Source organism: Mirounga leonina, unplaced genomic scaffold (assembly GCF_011800145.1).
Source record: "Mirounga leonina isolate KUSES-001 unplaced genomic scaffold, KU_Mleo_1.0 Mir_165, whole genome shotgun sequence".
Lineage (NCBI taxonomy): Eukaryota > Metazoa > Chordata > Mammalia > Carnivora > Phocidae > Mirounga > Mirounga leonina.
In genome coordinates this window covers 64,472,827-64,490,996 of record NW_023270415.1, presented here as the reverse complement: position 1 = coordinate 64,490,996, position 18,170 = coordinate 64,472,827, and the positions used below count along the sequence as shown (strand labels likewise).

The window sequence follows — 18,170 nt, the reverse complement described above, 5'->3', positions numbered from 1 at the left end:
GTTTAAGCACATAACTAGAGACTTAGTAAGGGATAAGTCTGATAGAATAGCGTGGAGTTCCCTAAAGAATATCAAGCCAGGCAGAGACAGAAAAAATATTTTAGGCAGAAAGGACAAATAGAGTGTAAGTTACTGAGATGGAAACAGGCTCTACCTTGTTTACCACGAATACACTGATGTTAAAGAACAAAAAGTCAAAGAGTAAATTTAAAGATCTAATTGGTTTTACTAAGTGATTCATGAATGGGGCAACATCCCATCTAGCAAGCAGAGGGGGGGTTCTGAGGAGGTGTACAAAATAGGTTTTTATAGGAAAGAGGTTGGGTGAGAAGTTATTAGCAAAAGAAAGTATTGTTCCAGGCAAGGTCACATTCCCTTAGGGAGAAGGGCAGGGGTTCTTATTAGGTGGGTTACCTCATCTTTGGCGGGGAGGATGGAGAGGCCCCATGTGATAGGTTACCTCATTGGTGTTGATCAGAAAATTCCTGACTGACTCGTTAAGATTTACATTTCTGGGGGAAGTTGAAACTGCATTGAGGTTAGTTAGGTATTAAGCCCAGGTTTGGTGACTTGGCCTAAGTGACACCATTTTGGACCTGTGGTTTTCTTTTTAACTCTATAAATGGAAAAGTGTGCTATCAGGTTGGAAAGTTTAAGGCCAGATCAGACTAAGAATTTGGGCCTTTGCTGAGTTGACAATGAAAAGTGGTGATATTTTAGAAAAACGATATACTCAGATTGCACAGTGGAAAATTTTAGTCTTGTATGGCTGCCCTGGTCTGGCTCCTGGCCATACCGCCCTTAGACTCAAGCAGGAAAGGCCTTATTTCTGAGCCTACTTCCAGGGCTAGCAGAAGCTTCTACCCTAGTTTGGAGGGCAGAGGTCCAAAGAATGGTGCAGTGGTGCCTGATGTCCGGAACTGTGGATGCACTTGGATGTGTAAGCTGGTATTCAGTGCATGTGTTCAAGGCCCATCGTCACCAGCTAGACCCCAAGACCTGACATTTACTGCCCACCTGCTTACACTTACTAATGTTTGTCCCACATTTTTCCTTAAGCTCTTCCTGCCAGCTTACCTCTTAACTCAGCCAAATGAAACCCCAAGCCACCCCTCAGGTGATGGTGACTACCCTGACAAGACCTCGAGCCCCACCAGACCCCCCAGACTAGCGCCATGGAGTGACCTCTGGAATGACCCACCGTTACCTTTACTTCATTATAATACTAAAATCTCCACCCAAGGAGGAGCCTCAGCCTCATTTACATAATATACAACGTAAGTGTAGGCACGTTTTCTTAAGGTGCATGAGCCCTCTTATGCCGGCCTCTACCTGCTATGGCAGGGCTTCCCTATCTAAATATTCACCGGAACCCTCAACAAAAGGAACCCATTCATCCTCTCTTGGGGAGCCATGGCTTTGGAAACCATTCTGTGATCTCCTTATTTACTGCGAACAAAAGTTTTCTTTGTACAACTCAACCCGGTGCAGTTTTTGACTCACCAAGTAGTGAACTCACGTTGGTTTGGTTACACGTCACATTATAGAATGCAGCCAGGAGTGGGAAAAAAGAAGTCAGTTTGATTTATAAATATTAGGCATTTAGACGTATGGTGTGTAAGCCTTCCTTAGTACCCTTGTGTTGGGTCCTGCAAAGGCTAGTGGCAAGACTGTAGAATAGCCCATAGTAGATAATCAATAAACTTTTGGGGAATGAATACTTGGCAACAATGGACACAATAACTCAAACTGAAGAGTGAGGACAGAGAGTAGACCAAATTGGCCAGAATTTCCAAGAGAGAAACTCTTCTGCTATACTTCCAACTCAGTATAGTCAAACAGCATAAATTTAGTTATTTAGAAGGCAGCTGGGGAGCCATGTTTGAGTTATTATATTTAGAAATATGTTTTTTAATTTTATTTAGAAATTTAAATTTAATAAAGATGCAAAAAAATAGCAAATGTATCCCTTTTCTTTGCTCTAAAAACAGAAGTGTAAATATTTATCTCAGTTAACCATTTATTTATGGACACTCCTACCAAAGAAACTTGCCAGAAGCCCGGGCATAAAAATCCTTGATTCAGTCAGGCCTGAATCACTGACTCATTGTGTGTGACCCGGGGCAAGAGGTCACCTGACCTCTCAGCACTGCAGAACATTCAGCGGGAACATAGGTGTAAAGCAAGGATGTGCTCAAAACCCGATGCTCCATCTAAATTGGCTTCTTTTGGTAAATATATCATGGGAGAAAAAGAACATTCAATTCTTTCAAAGAAGTATTTTAAATTTGGCTTTTAATTCTTGAATGTGGGGCTTCTTATAATGTAGGTGGACTTGGTGAATACTCCCATAGCAAATTCCTTATGAACTGCGTACTTGCTGCTGGTATTCAATAAGTCCCTTAAAAAGATTTTCTTCAGGAATTAAAAACCAAATCTGCAGCTTTTAAATCTTCAAGATTTGACCAGTTTTTAAACGTTTTGAATTCTGAGCAGATCTAGAAATATACAGGACAGGAAGCCTACCAGAAGAAGGGAGGCTGGACATCTCCACAGCAATGAAGGAACAAGTTCTTGGCTACTTGTCTTCCAACTTAACATTGTTTTCAATGACACCAATAATATGATTAACACTGCACACTTATCAGAGCTTAAGATGGATAATTTTATTTACTTCCCACATGAACTTCTAAGGTCAAGTTTTACTACTACGCCCGTTTTACATAAGAGAGAAACTGAGGCATAGAGAATTAAGCAGTTTGCCCGAGACTGTATGGTTTTGCCCCAAACGGGTAATGCGAGGTTAGAGTTCTCACTTTCATACTTGCTATTGCCTCAGTGGTGGTAGAAATCACTGGATTCAGATGCAAGCAGACAACGTACTGATGATATAAACCTCATCAAAACAAAAATGCTGTCATTAAAAGAAATTCTTTGGAATTCACAATTCAATAGCAGTTGTATTCTGCAAAAGAAGCATTTTTATTTTTATTTTTTAAGATTTTATTTATTTATTTGACAGAGAGAGAGACAGTGAGAGAGGGAACACAAGCAGGGGGAGTGGGAGAGGGAGAAGCAGGCTTCCCGCTGAGCAGGGAGCCCGATGCGGGGCTCGATCCCAGGACCCTGGGATCATGACCTGAGCTGAAGGCAGATGCTTGACTGAACCACCCAGGCGCCACTTTACTCTTTGTTATCCAAGGAGAGTTAGGAACAAAAATCGAATCTTAAAGAACTATGTGTAAAAAGCCCAGGAAATGATCTCTCCATCTACAAACATCTCTAAAGCAGAAGTTTCCAAGCATCAGACTGCATAAAAATTACCTATGCAATTTTTCAAAATAGGCACGTTCCCAGGACTCGCTGCATAGATTCGGATGAAGGAGGTCTGGGGTTTGGACACGGAATCTGTATTTTTAAAAGCAGCCAGGTAACTGCCATGGAGGCCACCCTCCATCCACATGTGTAGAGAGTTTTTAAATTTTTTGTCACCTCATTTTTTGTCACCGGGTGCAGACACCTGGCTTTTCAAAACAAACAATAAGGCTACTTCCCAAATTGCTTAATTAGAAGCTTGACAAATTTGGTGCGAACAAACACCAGGTGCTATCTGCAAGAGGTGAGTCAGGACCCAAGTCAAAATGTGTCCTGGTTCTTGGTTTCAGCATAATACATAGATGGAACCATGGCCTACTAAGTTCTCAAAACCACAGAGATCTGTGGTTGAACTTCGTAACTTTAAAACACTCGAAAGAAAATGCTGTGGGTGAGAACATTTGCATAATTCAGGGAAAAAATGTAATTCTTTCGAGTAGCAGCTCCGTTGCCAGTTTTATCCCCAAATTATCCTGATACCTACGGTAGGCAGGAAGTGACTAATGCGATGCGTGGAGTCACACCTCTTAATGGTATTTTTAGGCCTGATAGCGGAAGGACCAGCCCTCAGGTGCCATTGGAATGGTAATTCAGCTAATTGGGTCTTGGAGCTAACACCTCTCTTGGATAAAAGTAGGAAGTCTCACTTTACTGAATGGGTTCAGGGTTTTTTTTTCCTCCCAAAGATTTCAGCCACCTGTATTTGAAGGCAGGCTTCTTAACCCACAAAGTTTGCAATCACTTTGGGATGTTGTTGTTTTCCTAAAAATACAAAATCAGGTCTCAATGCCCAAGGAAGCCTAAATGTAATGGATTCTTGAAAAACTTTGTATTTCCAGGTTCATATTCCCTTTGAAGGGCTTTCTCCCAAATGCCTAAGATTCCTTTAATTTGAGATTTCCCCTCCCCCAAATTTATGACTTAAAAAGAAAATTAGTGTGAATCATTAGAGAAAAGAAAAAGTTCATTTAGTCCCCCCCCCCTTTGTCTTCTTTTTCAACCTTGAAGTATATGGTGTGGTTTACAATGAATTAGGAAGATGCAGTCTTTCCAAAGACTGAGTAATACTTCTTTGGGACAAGTGGATTTTCAGTTCCTCCATGAACAGGTTTTGGGGAAAGTAATCTATGAAACTCCTGAACTAGTATGAAAAATTTTGAGCGAGTAATTCACTTTTCTGGGAATAGAATCACTTTTTTTTTCATTACATAAAAAGGATCTCTCCACCTAGAAAACTGTAACAACTAGTAAGAAATAAATTAGTTTCTAGAAATTAAGCATATCCTTTTTAAGATTTTTTTTAAAAGGCTGGAAAGCTTGTTAATCTTCTCAGGAATAAGTTGAAATCTCCAAGGCAGATAATTTAAATACTGTGACTACTTACTCTAATTCCACAATTAAGACTATTAGCAAATGCTTGTGGACATTATAACCTCTTCTCCTTAGTCATTATGATTAAGACTACTAAAATATCAAAGGACAATTAGACTACAGGCTTCCCCCTTGAGTAGCACTTTCTGCTTTTATTGATTTGTCATGTAAATTACAAACCCTTGTTGACAGAAATTGTTGGCATTTAAATCAAGGAGGTTAAATAGTTCTGTCCTTTTCTGTAATCTGAGTCAGAAAAATGCAAGTGATAAACGTGTCCTTTAGGCTGTGTAAAAGAACTTGTCTGCGCTCCAGTCTGACATACATAGGAGTCTGGATGTAATTTTAAAAATTTAAATAATCCAATAATATGAAAGTAAAGCTCCCCTATATTCAGTGATTTAAGGTAAAGTTCCAAAATATAAAGCTTTTTTTAATTAAAAAAATTACATATAAACATATATTAAGTAAACTCTACACCCAATGTGGGGCTGGAAGTCGCATGCTCTACTGACTGAGCCAGCCAGGCACCCCTCTTTTTTTCTTTTTCTTTTCTTTTTTTTCAAGATTTTATTTATTTATTTGACAGAGAGAGACACAGCGAGAGAGGGAACACAAGCAGGGGGAGTGGGAGAGGGAGAAGCAGGCTTCCCGCAGAGCAGGGAGCCCGATGTGGGGCTCGATCCCAGGACTCTGGGATCATGACCTGAGCCGAAGGCAGACGCTTAACGACTGAGCCACTCATGCACCCCATATTTTAAAGCTAGTTTCCTCACCCGTGGAAAGACATGCTAGAGAGCTGTGAATTGTGCAAGACAGTTGAATCACAGATCTGTACCTCTGAAACAAATAATGCAATATATGTTAAGAAAAAAAGAAGAAGATAGCAGGAGGGGAAGAATGAAGGGGGGGAAATCGGAGGGGGAGATGAACCATGAGAGATGATGGACTCTGAAAAACAAACTGAGGGTTCTAGAGGGGAGGTGGGTGGGAGGATGGGTTGGCCTGGTGATGGGTATTAACGGGGGCATGTTCTGCATGGAGCACTGGGTGTTATGCACAAACAATATATCATGGAACACTGCATTAAAAACTAATGATGTCATGTATGGTGATTAACATAACAATAAAAAATTTAAAAAAAATCAAAGAAAAGAACCATAAAAATTCAACCTTAAAAAAAAAAGAAGACAATTATAAATAGTGTCTGATGAGAAAGGAATTTTTGTCCCTTTTCTTTCATTTGCATAATCCCTAAAGCAAACCTCTAATAATACTCAGTATCTAATTTGAAATCATCAACAATTGATAATTTACTACTCTGATATGGTGAGATGTTCAAAAACTATAATTATAATAAGAAATAAAGTACCCTCTTCTACCTATATCAATGAATCAATAAGCATTTTGATCTCTTCCAATGTGTTCATTCTAAAACCCTGGGTGTCTGATAGATGTTTCCATATCTCCCCCCATCCACATCTTCAAATTTAGTCATAAAACATAGTTAGCCATGCCCTCTTCAAAATTTGGTCTGGGGGCGCCTGGGTGGCTCAGTCGTTAAGCGTCTGCCTTCGGCTCAGGTCATGATCCCAGGGTCCTGGGATCGAGTCCCACATCAGGCTCCCTGCTCGGCAGGAAGCCTGCTTCTCGCTCTCCTACTCCCCCTGCTTGTGTTCCTGCTCTCGCTATCTCTCTCTCTGTCAAATAAATAAATAAAATCTTTAAAAAAAAAAAAAATTGGTCTGAATTAATACTAGAGCCTCAAGAGTTTAGCCTTGGAATTAACACTAAAAGTAAGAAGTCCAATTTCCATGTGATTACTGGAAACTCCTTCACATCATCCAAACTGGGATCTAGAAAACTAAATTCCAGGTCAATCTCTTTCCATCTTTGCACAACTCAGACTCACAGAGTTCTATATCTTGTAAAGCTGAAAAATGCTGTTTTAATCCCCAGTGGGGTACAGTCTTAGGGTTTAGAGAATGTTACATCTCACACGTACACGGAATAATAAAATATATCAACATTTGGAAAATCTGCGTAACTCGGTGAAATGGTATTTTCCAAAGAATCAGTTCAGGATATAAATTCATGAGTGGTTTTTTTTTTTGTTTGTTTGTTTGTTTGTTTTAAAGATTTTTATTTATTTATTTGAGACAGAGAGAATGAGAGAGACAGAGAGCACATGAGAGGGGGGAGGGTCAGAGGGAGAAGCAGACTCCCCGCCGAGCAGGGAGCCCGATGTGGGACTCGATCCCGGGACTTCGGATCATGACCTGAGCGGAAGGCAGTTGCTTAACCGACTGAGCCACCCAGGCGCCCCATGAGTGGTTTTAAAAGATGCATTTAAAGTGTAAGCTAAACCAACAGATTTTAATGTAACAGAGTACACACAGTTCATTCCTGTTGTTTTAGATACAACATTGCAACTTGCCTTTATAAAATTACTGTGTTGGGGTGTCTGGCAGGCTCAGTCCCTAGAGCATGAGCATGAGCATGCCACTCTCAGAATCATGAGTTTGAGCCCCACGTTGAGGGTAGTGTTTACTTGAAAAATAAAAAAAATACTGTTTGTCAAGTTTTGACAATCAAAGACTATCTAAAAAGACTACTAAGATACTTCTCCATTTTCCAATTGAAGCCAGATTTTTTTTTATATACTTCAGTCAAAACAATTGGATGATAAAGCAAATACGAGAATCCAGCTGTCTTCTATTAAGCCAGCTAGTAGAGATTTGCAAAAATGGAAAACAATGTTACATTTCACACAAGTGTTATTAAGTTGACAGGCCATTGTGTTTGTTATTGTTTTAAATGAACTAATAAATATTTTTAAACTTTTCAGTCAGCTTTTATTTCTAATATGGTAAATATTGATGGATATGACCCATATAAACAAAGTTCTATGAAGTCCTCAATAATTTTTAAGTGTATAGAGGCGCGTGACACCAACAAGTTTGAGAACCACTTATATATAGAATTGTGAAGGTACTAAATCCTTTTTCTGGAACCTGCCTCTCAGACATAAGGAGCACTTCTTTTGTGATGCAGGAAGGAGGAGATCAGCAACAATATACTGCTAACTCACATTAACTGAAGTAAAACTCTTACCTCCAAAGTTCTTTGCCACATTGTCTTGTAGAGCTGAAAACGTTGGATAAGGTATGAGTTAACCTGAAACATCCGTCAAAACCTGAAACATCTGTCATCTTCTGATCCAAATGGCTCATGTTTAAAATAGGAGTTAAAATTTAAATTAATTTTCAAATTTTATTCAATTGGCTGGTGTCATAGCTCTTTTGTGAAACTGGATCTCATGTCCCCTAATCTGTTGCTTGTGAATCAGTACTGGATGGCTGGTAGCCCTAATTCAGGCTTGGGACTCAGAAAGGAATTTTGGTTAAATGCGAAGGTTTGGGTATATCCACGGGCACACAGAATAATTCAGTCTGAGAGAGTCAGCGAGGGGACAGCAGAAAGCGGAAGTAGGTCAAATAAATGAACTTGGGATAAAACCTGAGTTAATGCTTACCAAGAAAAATGTAAAGAATAGAAAGCCAGGAGAAGGGTGCTAATGTTTTTTGAATACGCACAATGTTTATATTAGAAACCACTGGGTTACATGAGGAACCACTGGCTTACATTACCTCAGAGGAGACGTTAGGCCCTATATGAATCTCTTACTATAATTTAACTATACCATCGTAACAACTCTGTAAATCAGCTATTTTCGTCATTTATCAACTAGGAAGTAAAGGTCTAGTGAGGTGAATATACTTCCAGGATCACACAAACGGATTCCACATCACACAATGCCACATCAAAGAAAGGGTTTGAATTTCAGGTCTCTCTTATCCTGGATCCTCCCTAAGAAAATCCAATATATATATAATATTCTACCCTCAAGAACTTTCATGTCTGGCTTTAAATTGTACTGGCCTCTTCTCTATTCTCTTGAGGTCGGGGGAGCTGATGCGAGGATGTGTAATGAGCTTTTATATTCATCCATAGTCAGGCAACGTTTTACTTTTTCTTTATGGGCCATGAATTATAAGTACAAGGGGACAAACAACAAATGTGTTTTTGTTTAATAAAGAAACCCCGTTTTACTAAATGTTCTCATTGCTGGAACTATTAGCATGGGGACAGCTAAATGCTGCTAAGCAAGAATCCGCAATCCTGCATTACATATAATATTCATGGAAATTTAGAGCTAAGGTTAAGTGTTCCTGTGGGGTCCCACAGCTAGACACTTGATACCCACGATTTTCACCCTACCCCTAAATAAGTTTAATCCATATTATATGTAAGAGTACATAAATTAGATAATATAGTTTTATTTTTTTTTAAAGATTTTATTTATTTATTTGAGAGAGCAAGAATGAGAGAGACAGAGAGCACTTGAGAGGGGGCAAGGTCAGAGGGAGAAGCAGACTCCCTGCTGAGCAGGGAGCCCCATGCGGGACTCCCTGGACTCCAGGATCATGACCTGAGGGGAAGGCAGTCGCTTAACCAACTGAGCCACCCAGGCGCCCCTAGATAATATATTTTAAATTACAACTTAGCATTTAAAAACTACCATACAACTAAAATTCAAGAAACAGGAGTCTAAGTGGGATGAAATTGTGCTCTGAAATTTAAGCCAGCTCCTCAAGAGCTGAATCACCTAAGGCAGTGTTCAAACAAAGGCTGAAGCCTTGAAGGTTTGTAGAGGAAAATTAGTAAGTGGGTTTCCCCAGAGCAGTGTGAAGTCATCAGGCCGGGGTAATGCTTCCCAGAGGTGTAACCGCCGGAGGAGGGGGCGGTGCGGGCGGAAATGCGTGGTACTTTGCAGGTCGGCCCCTGGGGACTGGGTTGGCTGACTACCTGGTATTGCCATTAAATTCTTGACCTCTAAGCACATCCCCTAACACCACACCCTGCACGACTTGTTGAAAAGCATCGTTTCTAGTTTTACTCGACTTTTCTGTTTTGACTTGTTCACTATTGTCCAAAATATGTGATAAGGAGCAAAACCCCACTTTTCAAGGCCTAGCCGAGTTCCAAAATAAGTCCACACTTCAGAGAAACCTTGGAAGGGAAGGAAAAAAGAAAGAAAGAAAAATCTCTTTTTACCCTATAATAATTACAGCGGAACCGTCAATGGCCAAATCGGTGAATTTATAAATTCACTCTCATTTTTTCCTAAACAGTGCCACCTACTGTCCATTTTAAGTCATCAGGAGACGTGTTGGCGAGGACCATAGAGAAATAAGGGGAAAAGAGTCACCGGGAAAAGTAACTCTTCCCAGCTTTAGGGCAAGGGGGGGGGGGGAGATTGAGAAAAGAGCGTGTCAGAGCAAATAGCAGCATTCTGACTCGGTAGCTTCTTAGGCTCGCAAGAAGCAAAAGCCATTCAAGCCATTCTCTTGGAAATGGCTTTTACTCATGGCGCTACGTCCGAGTTCTCCAGAGCACGATTTTTATTTTATGTTTTATTTATAATGCGTGCTGTTTGAGCATTTTTACATTAGGGGTTTAAGTTAAGAAAAAAATATATGATCATGTTTCCACTTTTTCCGTCACCCAAGACGGTAACGTCTGTGTAAGGGAGACTCTGACACTTGACATCTGCTCAGAAACTTTTGAGCTCCTGGGAAGAAAGGGTTAACATGCGGTAGACCTGTAGCTGATTTTATTTAGAGTCGCAGCCGGCTTTCGAATTTCCAGGTGTGTATACACACACACACACACCCACCCACCCACCCCAGCTATCTCTCCCCTGGGCTGTTACTTAGCCTAAGGGCACCATTTGGCCTTAAAGCAAATTAGTGAAACTGTGGGGAGTTTTTCGCGAAGAGGGAATCCTTGTAACTCAGACTGGAGTTCAGGGATGTCTGCAAAGCGCGGCCTCCCCGCTCCACCGCTGGAGGGAAGGAGGGAATCAGGTGGTGGCCAGCATATGTGCAGTGCATTTCTCTGCACACGTTAGCAATCAAGTTAATTGAATTCATTGGAGTTTAGAACCGGCCTCTAGCTCAGAGAGGGCTTTGAATGGCCAATTTCTCTTTCTTCCTCTACCCCTCCCCGCCTCCCGCCCGCCCGCCCGCCCGCGCTCCCAGTTCCCTCCCCTCCGGGTTCCCCAGTCCGCACCTCCCTTCTCCACTCCCCTCACCCCCCACTCCCTCCTCCGCCCTATTAAAACACCCACCAGCTCACTTGTTAAGACCCCCTTAAGTTGGAGGAGGCAGAAAGGCAACAACAGCGAGGAAGGAGAAGTCAAAACGTCTGGAAAGAATTACCCAGTCCTGGCTTCCAGCAGCCCATTGAACCAGGGACTTGAACCAGCCCCAGCCAAAGACTTTCTCCCGATTCTGCGCTTCCTGGGTTCTGCTGAGTCTTCACCGGGCTTTTCTTGATACGAAAAAGAAAAGAGACTTTCCGATATCAGGGGAGGGGGACCTGGAGCAAAAAATAAAATAAAATAAAATAAAGTTAATTTATTTTTAAAGCACAATTTTTTCTTTTAAGAATTAGACTGAAGTGCAACGGAGGTATTAAAAAGAACAGTAGTGAGATTTCCTTTTAAAGTGGGGAGAACCAAACATTTAAGACTCCCCCATCCTTTTTAAATGTTGTTTTTAAATTTTTTATTTTTTTTGGCCGGTCGTCTCAAATTCATCTGATCTCTTATTACCTCAATTTTGGAAACTGCCCGCCACCGACCCTCCGGGACCACACAGACAGGCTGAGGACAACTTTATGACCAAGAGCTGAACAAGGTACGTTACACTGGCGCGATATGGTGAACCAGGAGGGCCCCAGAATAGGCCAGGGAGAGGGAAGAAATTATCCACGTAAGTGTTAAATAATTGTAAAGCTGGTTTTCGACAGGAAAGTTTGAGGTCTGCCAATTTCCAACAGGCTGAAAATCAGGGGATATTTCAGATCACTCTCAGGCTTGGCACCCTGTCTTTTCCCATCCCTGCGGCGCTCGCCCGAAATCCGCTGCCTTTCTGGGAACACAGGTAACCTCTCTGCCTGGGAAAGACCGCACGTCCCGGGATGTACTTTTCCACTCCTCATCTTCCGGAGCCGCAGAGGGGCTCCCAAGTCGGGAAACAAGAATTTCCAGTGCAAGGAAAATGTATTCCGCACAGCCGCTCCCCCATCCCCTTGCCCCTTCCATCCCTTCCCTTCTTCCCCTCCCCCCAACCCTACGTGGGGAGGAAAGCCCTGAAACAGCCCAGCTTTTACTTTTAAGTGGGAAACCCGCTTCTTACTTGGAAAGCAAAGGGTTAAAGCGATCCGGGCTCCCAGCTCCGGAGAGCCAGGACCCCCGAGAAGAAGGGTCCTTGGCCACCTCCTCGCAGCTACCGGCCTCGCTCGGCCACTCCCACTTTCCCTCGCTTCCCCTCCTTTGCACTCCCCGGACCCCAGGAAAGTGTCAGGCTGGGTCGGCCCGGGCTCTGCCCGGCTCCGGAAGCCTTCCTCGGGCCAGGGGTCCCTGACGCAGGCGGTGGCGCTCGGGGACCCCAGCGGGAGGAGGGCGCGCGTCCCTCTCCTCGCCGCCGCCCGGGGGCAGGGCGTGCGTGGGGACCGCGCGCTGCAGCGCAGGCAGCTGCAACGGCCCGGGAGCCAACTCCGACGTGGCACCGAGCACGCTGGCGCTCCTTTCCGCAGCTGCAGCGCGGGGCCCGGCGGGTGGGGGGCTTGGGGGTGCCGTCCCCAGCGCCCGGCCCGGAGGTGGGAGCCGGGGCGAAGTGGGAGGCGAGCCAGAGGCTGGGTTGGGATGGATAATCAACACCTTGGGCGGAATTCGTCACGCCGGTTCCCGCCCAGCGAGAGCCAGGGCTCCGAAATGGGTCCCAGGGAACGGGAGGGCGGGTCTGAAAGGAGGGTCTGTGTGCGGGCGGGAGGGGATGGCGAGAGAGCCTTTTCTCTCTGGCCGTGCGGACTCGGCTGAGGGGAAACGGCGCTGAAAGGATAATTAAGGCTGGGAAGAGGGGCTGGGAGCGGAGAGGCTGTGCCTGGGGAGGAGGGCTTACGAGACCCGGGTCCTATTACACCGGCTTAGGTGCCAGCGCCTCTCCCTCCATCCCCCCCACCCCCACCCAAACGCCCGCGCGGGGGACTTGGACTCAGCTACCCTGCGCGCCCCGGGGCGAGCGAGCTGCTGCAGCCGTGCGCCCCTTAGGTGCGTGTAGGAGCCGTGGCCGCCCCTCCCTGGCCACTTCCCCACGCTTGCGGACTGTTGCAGCGGGCGTCTCCCGAGCAGCTGCCCAGAACCGCTGGGCTCCAACCCACGTGGCTGGCCTGGGATTGCCTTTGACGTCACACCCTGGGGGGAGGTGTGACGCAATAGATCGGGAAGCTCTGATTGGCTACGAAGGGCTTCCCCGAACTGCAGGCCTGAGTATATATAGACTTTCAGCTCTGAGTTAAAAGTGAAGGGAATTGGTAGCTGGGCTTTGCTGAGGAAGTGAGGGTGACTGAAAAGGGGGGGGGGGAAGCCTTCACTGCCTATTGTAGATTTCAAGCTTTTCTCCACGCAGATTTTTTATTGCAGTGAAGGAGTTGGGTAATGTACCTTTGGAAGCGTTAAACAGGATTATGATTTTTTAGAAAGGTAATTTTAACTTTTTAAAAGGTCAACACATATTCATTTTCAATGATGAAAGGTTTAAAATTAAAATGTGTATTTATATAGATTGGGCTAGGACAAATATTTATGCCCGTCAAACTGTTTGTAGATACGGTTTTAAATTTACAGAATAAGATTGAAAAGAATACTTAAATTCTAAACATTTTCTTTTCATTCCAATGTGTGCAAATTGACTCATTCATTATATTTTCGCTGCGTTTTTCTAGATGCTAAATAAGATTACTCGAACTACTGAGGTGCTGCATTTTTATTTTTACTTTTATTTTTATTTACTATCTATTTATTTATTGGTACTGCATTTTTAATACCCATCATGCTCATTGCAGGTCTTTTCACTACTTGGCTATTTTACATTTTCAATAGAAGGTTAACTCTTTAAAGTGCCTATTATAGTATTTATATTATGTCGTGTGTGAGTTTGCAGTTTTGGAATAAGTATTCAGAATTCTAGGTCAACATTTCTCAGTGACAGCTTTGGAATTAGAATATCAACACTCCTGTTCACTTTTTCTTACTTATGTATTTCCTGAGTTGGGGGAATAGAAAAATGTCTTGTAGACATATTGGCAAACGTATTACCTGGTATTGTACCTAGAACTAAATCTTTACCAGAGAAAGTTAAGCAGCTTCGATAAATTGAGGTCTTCAATCGGTGATTAGTCTCAAATTTGAATGTTACTCTCTACAAATCAAAGATGAAGTAGCTGCCATCCTGGAACACAGGAATTGAGCAACAAATAAGAAATAAGAAACTTCCTAGAAAGTAAGTCAGATTGAAACTAATTGTTTTTGTTAGGTTTATAGAAGAGCCTCATAGTTTTGAATTTCGTAAACACTTTAATACATGGTTTCCGTACCAGCTTTCTTTTAAAACAATTTTTTTAAAGATCTTATTTATTTGAGAGAGAGAGAGTGAGAGAGAGCTTGAGCTGGGGTGGGGGAGGGGTAGAGGGAGACGGAGAAGCAAACTCCCCACTGAGCCGGGAGTTTCATGTGGGACTCAGTCCCAGGATCCCGAGATCATGACCTGAGCCAAAGGCAGACACTTAACCAACTGAGCCACCCAGGTGCCCCTAAAACAGTTTTTTTTTCCTTGAAATTTTAAGCACAGACCATTCACAGATTCATTTATCTATTTTTGGAACTGTGGGGAAAGCCCTTATGCATAATGTGTAGGTCCCCTTTGGCAAAGTTGTATTACAGTGTTACATTTTTTAACTGAAGTATAGTTCGCACACAAAGTTACATTAGTTTTAGGTGTATAACATAGTCATTGAACAAGTTTGACCTTCATGCTATGCTCACCACCAGTGTAGCTACCCAACCCACGTCCTCATCCAACAATATTACAATACCATTGACTGTATTCCCTATGCTGTACCTTTTACCCCGAGACTTGTTTACACAGTTACATTTTTTTTCAATCGAAGAACAAGTGGCTCGTTACGTTATTAGCTTCCTGACTTTTGCATAATATGGGAGTGATGAGTTAACAAAGTAACTGGAGAACAGAGCATAAACTCCACTGTCCCTTTCTGGGTTCTGTTTTTTGTTTTGTTTTGTTTTTAATCCAAATTCACTCAGGTTGTGTCCCACTAAGAGGCTGCAAGGACCAAGCCAGTTGCAGCTGGTATGACAGCTGAACGGGGGAGACAGCTCCCTGTACAAAGATCATTTCTACCCCAACTTGGTTTTAATCCTTTCCTCTCTAGGGGCAATCTGCATAGAATAAGTATCACCCCACCGCATATACCTTAAATTATTCAAGTATATTTTGAATGTCATCAACGTATACAGATGTATAGAGTTTGTATATATATTGCCTTGTCCATAATCTATCTTTCCAAGTTACGCCCAAGGTAGGGCTTGAACTCATGACCCTGAGATCAAGAATAGCATGCTCTACTGACTGAGCCAGCCAGGTGCCCCTCACAGTCTAGGAAAATGTTGCTGATATAGGAGTCAAAATAAATATAATGAGGTTACACTCTTAAATATTTTTTTAAGATTTTATTTATTTATTTATTTATTTATTTATTTATTTATTTATTCATTCATTCATTCATTCATTCATTCATAAGAGAGAGCGAGCAGGAGTGAGCAGGAGCACGAGCTGGGGAGAGGAGCAGAGGGAGAGGGAGAAGCAGGCTCCCCACTGTGTAGGGAGCCAGATGTGAGCTGGATCCCAGGACCCTGGGATCATGACCTGAGCAGAAGGCAGACCCAACCGACTGAGCCACCCAAGCGCCCATCTTAAATATTTTTTTGAACTTAAGTAATAAAATATTTATAAAAGAATGCCTCTAAAATGCATAATTTTTACTGCAAATTTTTAAAAAGCAAATAGGATGCAGTTCACATTTTAATGGAATTTGTCATACAAAAAAATATACTCAAAGAAGTCTTTATAAATAACCATAGTGTAAGGCAAAATATAATAGGGCCCATAAAAAAGTAAAATAATAGCTACTGTTTATCACATGTCTAATATGTATCAGGCACTGAATTAGATACTTTATATACATTATATCTAATTCCAGCCCCCATAAAGAAAATTTTGTAATTAAAGGAAACTTGCCTCAGAATGATTAAGCAACTCAATCAAAGTCACAGTGTTAGAGAGGAGTGTGGATGCAATTTAATCCAATACTTCTTGAATGTAATGCCCCTGAGCTGAATTATGCTGCAGCTGGACTAGTCAAGTTTTATGGGGGCTTACACTGAGGAGAAACCACATCTGAGAGATCAGAAAAGATTTCATGAGGAGACTTGGCATTTGTGGTTCGTATGGCTACGTGGGATTCTGACCTATGAAAATAGTGTCCAAGAGCCAATGGAGGACGAACATAGAGAACTAAGATTGCATGCCAAGCCTTTCTGCAAACTTTACCCTTTGCCATGCTGAATTTTAGGATGAAGTTTATGATGGTGAAATTCAGGAACCAATAGGGCAGTTGGGAGAAGTGGCATCCTAGGAGTGATCGATCAATACTGATGGTACAAATGATATCTGAAACCTACAGCTCTGGATCCAGACACAGCTGGGGTGACAAGGCCTTTGAAAGGCCTGTTGCCTAACCTTGCAAGCTTACTCGCTCCAGGGTCTCTGCTAGGATCAATGCAGTGGGACTGGAGAGACAAAGGCCAACTTCAAAGCCAGAGAGGAAGACGAGGTCAGAAGGGGACAGGATGAGGGTCATGTGCTCTAATATGTCCCAGAGGGTAATGTGCTGTAATGTGAAGACTATTGAGAGGCTTCATTTGGGAACTTTTACCTCGGATTTCTGGTTGAGGACAGTAGCAGAGGTAATACAAAGGAGGGATGCGTATTGATACAAATAAATCATTGAAGTTTTCTTAGACTTTAACCCAGTGATTGCCAAACTTTGTTGTAATTAGAATTGCTTAAGATTTGAAAATTACTCATGCCCTGTTAACACCCCATAGCAATGAACTCAGAATGTTGTGGAAGCCACACATGAGTAGTTTTTACAGACCCTGCTAAGCAATGTGGATGTACGTGAAAATTGGGGAACCCCTGCTTTTTACCTTTGCTCGCCATGCCTTCCTAATCCACCCTTAGCAGGCAAATGGCTACAAGCAACAGAGTATGTCTCATCTTACAAAGAAGCAGGTTTCCATGTTCCTTGGCTAGTGTCACCTGCCTAAGTTAATATTCTTAATTCTAATCATTCTACATATGACTGGAGGCCTAGCCACCCCAATCCCAGCCCCCAGAATACAACAAGTTAGGGGTAAAGAAAACCTGTGTTCTAGAACAGTTCTGCTATTTATGAGATGTGACTTTGAGCAATGCGTTCACTAGGGAAATATTCTTTACATATCTCCTTTTGGCCTCTGTATGTGTAAATATTGGCTACAAATTAAAAAGACAGCAATCTAGTCTTCAGTGGGTTTTAAAATATAATGAGGGAGAGGGACAAGTGCACTTTACCATTTAAGTTACTCTTTCTTTACAGTAAGACATTAAAGCTATTAGTATCCCATTGAAGCTGGGATAAATATATATATATATTCCTTGCCTACATACAGTAAGCCTGCAAAAAGGTTGCATTCCTGTTTTGCAGATGAGGAAATAAGGCTCAGGGAGTAGATAGATGCCAAAAGGAATTTACTCTTTGTACTCCTTCTTCAGGTAAAGAGCATGCCCACATTGCAACATACATTCATCCTTATAGACACTCAGCTATGGGTGGTAGTGATATGAAAATAAAGTTTCAACCCTATCCCTAAAATTTGAAGTTCAGAGATATTGATTGCATAAGGACACATGGCTCATTCACAGGAACTGTCAGGTAGTCCGATAGCTAAAATGAGGCAGAGCTTGGGCTTCAATCCATTTCTTCCCAGTCCAGCTATGCTCACTATGTCATGCTCATCCCTTATTAACTAACAGTGGATTAGAGGGAAGGGGAGTCAGACTGATTGGGTAGTTAGCAGGAAAGAAACTGTTGGTTGTTTTTTTTTTTTAGGTACTTAAATGAGTTCTCTCTTTTAATGTAAAAATCTGTTTTGTCAAGTCCATATGATTATTTCCGTTTTATCTTAGATGAAGAAACTGAAGATGTCTAGTATTATGTAACTTGCTCAGTGTTACCACGCCATTAAAAGGAAGAGCCCCGAATCTGTCGCAATTCAGTCTGGTTCCAGAGACGTGGAGGCATGCATGCCACACACAAGTATACACACACACACACACACACAAGTCATTAGAAACAAACACAGAACAGCATATGGATCGATGGACAGTGAATAG

At 42.4% G+C, this 18,170-nt stretch overlaps 2 protein-coding genes across 2 annotated transcripts in view; one reads left to right on the top strand and one right to left on the bottom strand.

Annotated features, from left to right (window-relative positions):
- Positions 1–10,067: 10,067 nt before the first annotated feature.
- Positions 10,068–16,593, bottom strand: LOC118015420. The gene is made up of 4 exons (XM_035012269.1): positions 16,486–16,593; positions 12,012–12,510; positions 11,031–11,190; positions 10,068–10,654 (listed from the first exon to the last, which is right to left on the bottom strand). The coding sequence occupies exons 1-4, from the start codon at positions 16,591–16,593 to the stop codon at positions 10,528–10,530; spliced, it is 894 nt and encodes a 297-aa protein (XP_034868160.1). The 3' UTR covers positions 10,068–10,527.
- Positions 10,889–18,170, top strand: part of HAS2 (hyaluronan synthase 2) — a 29,857-nt gene continuing 22,575 nt past the window's right edge. The window contains exon 1 of the mRNA XM_035011841.1: positions 10,889–11,510. The gene's annotated coding sequence lies outside the window, so the exon portion shown is untranslated. The remainder of the gene's footprint in view (positions 11,511–18,170) is intronic.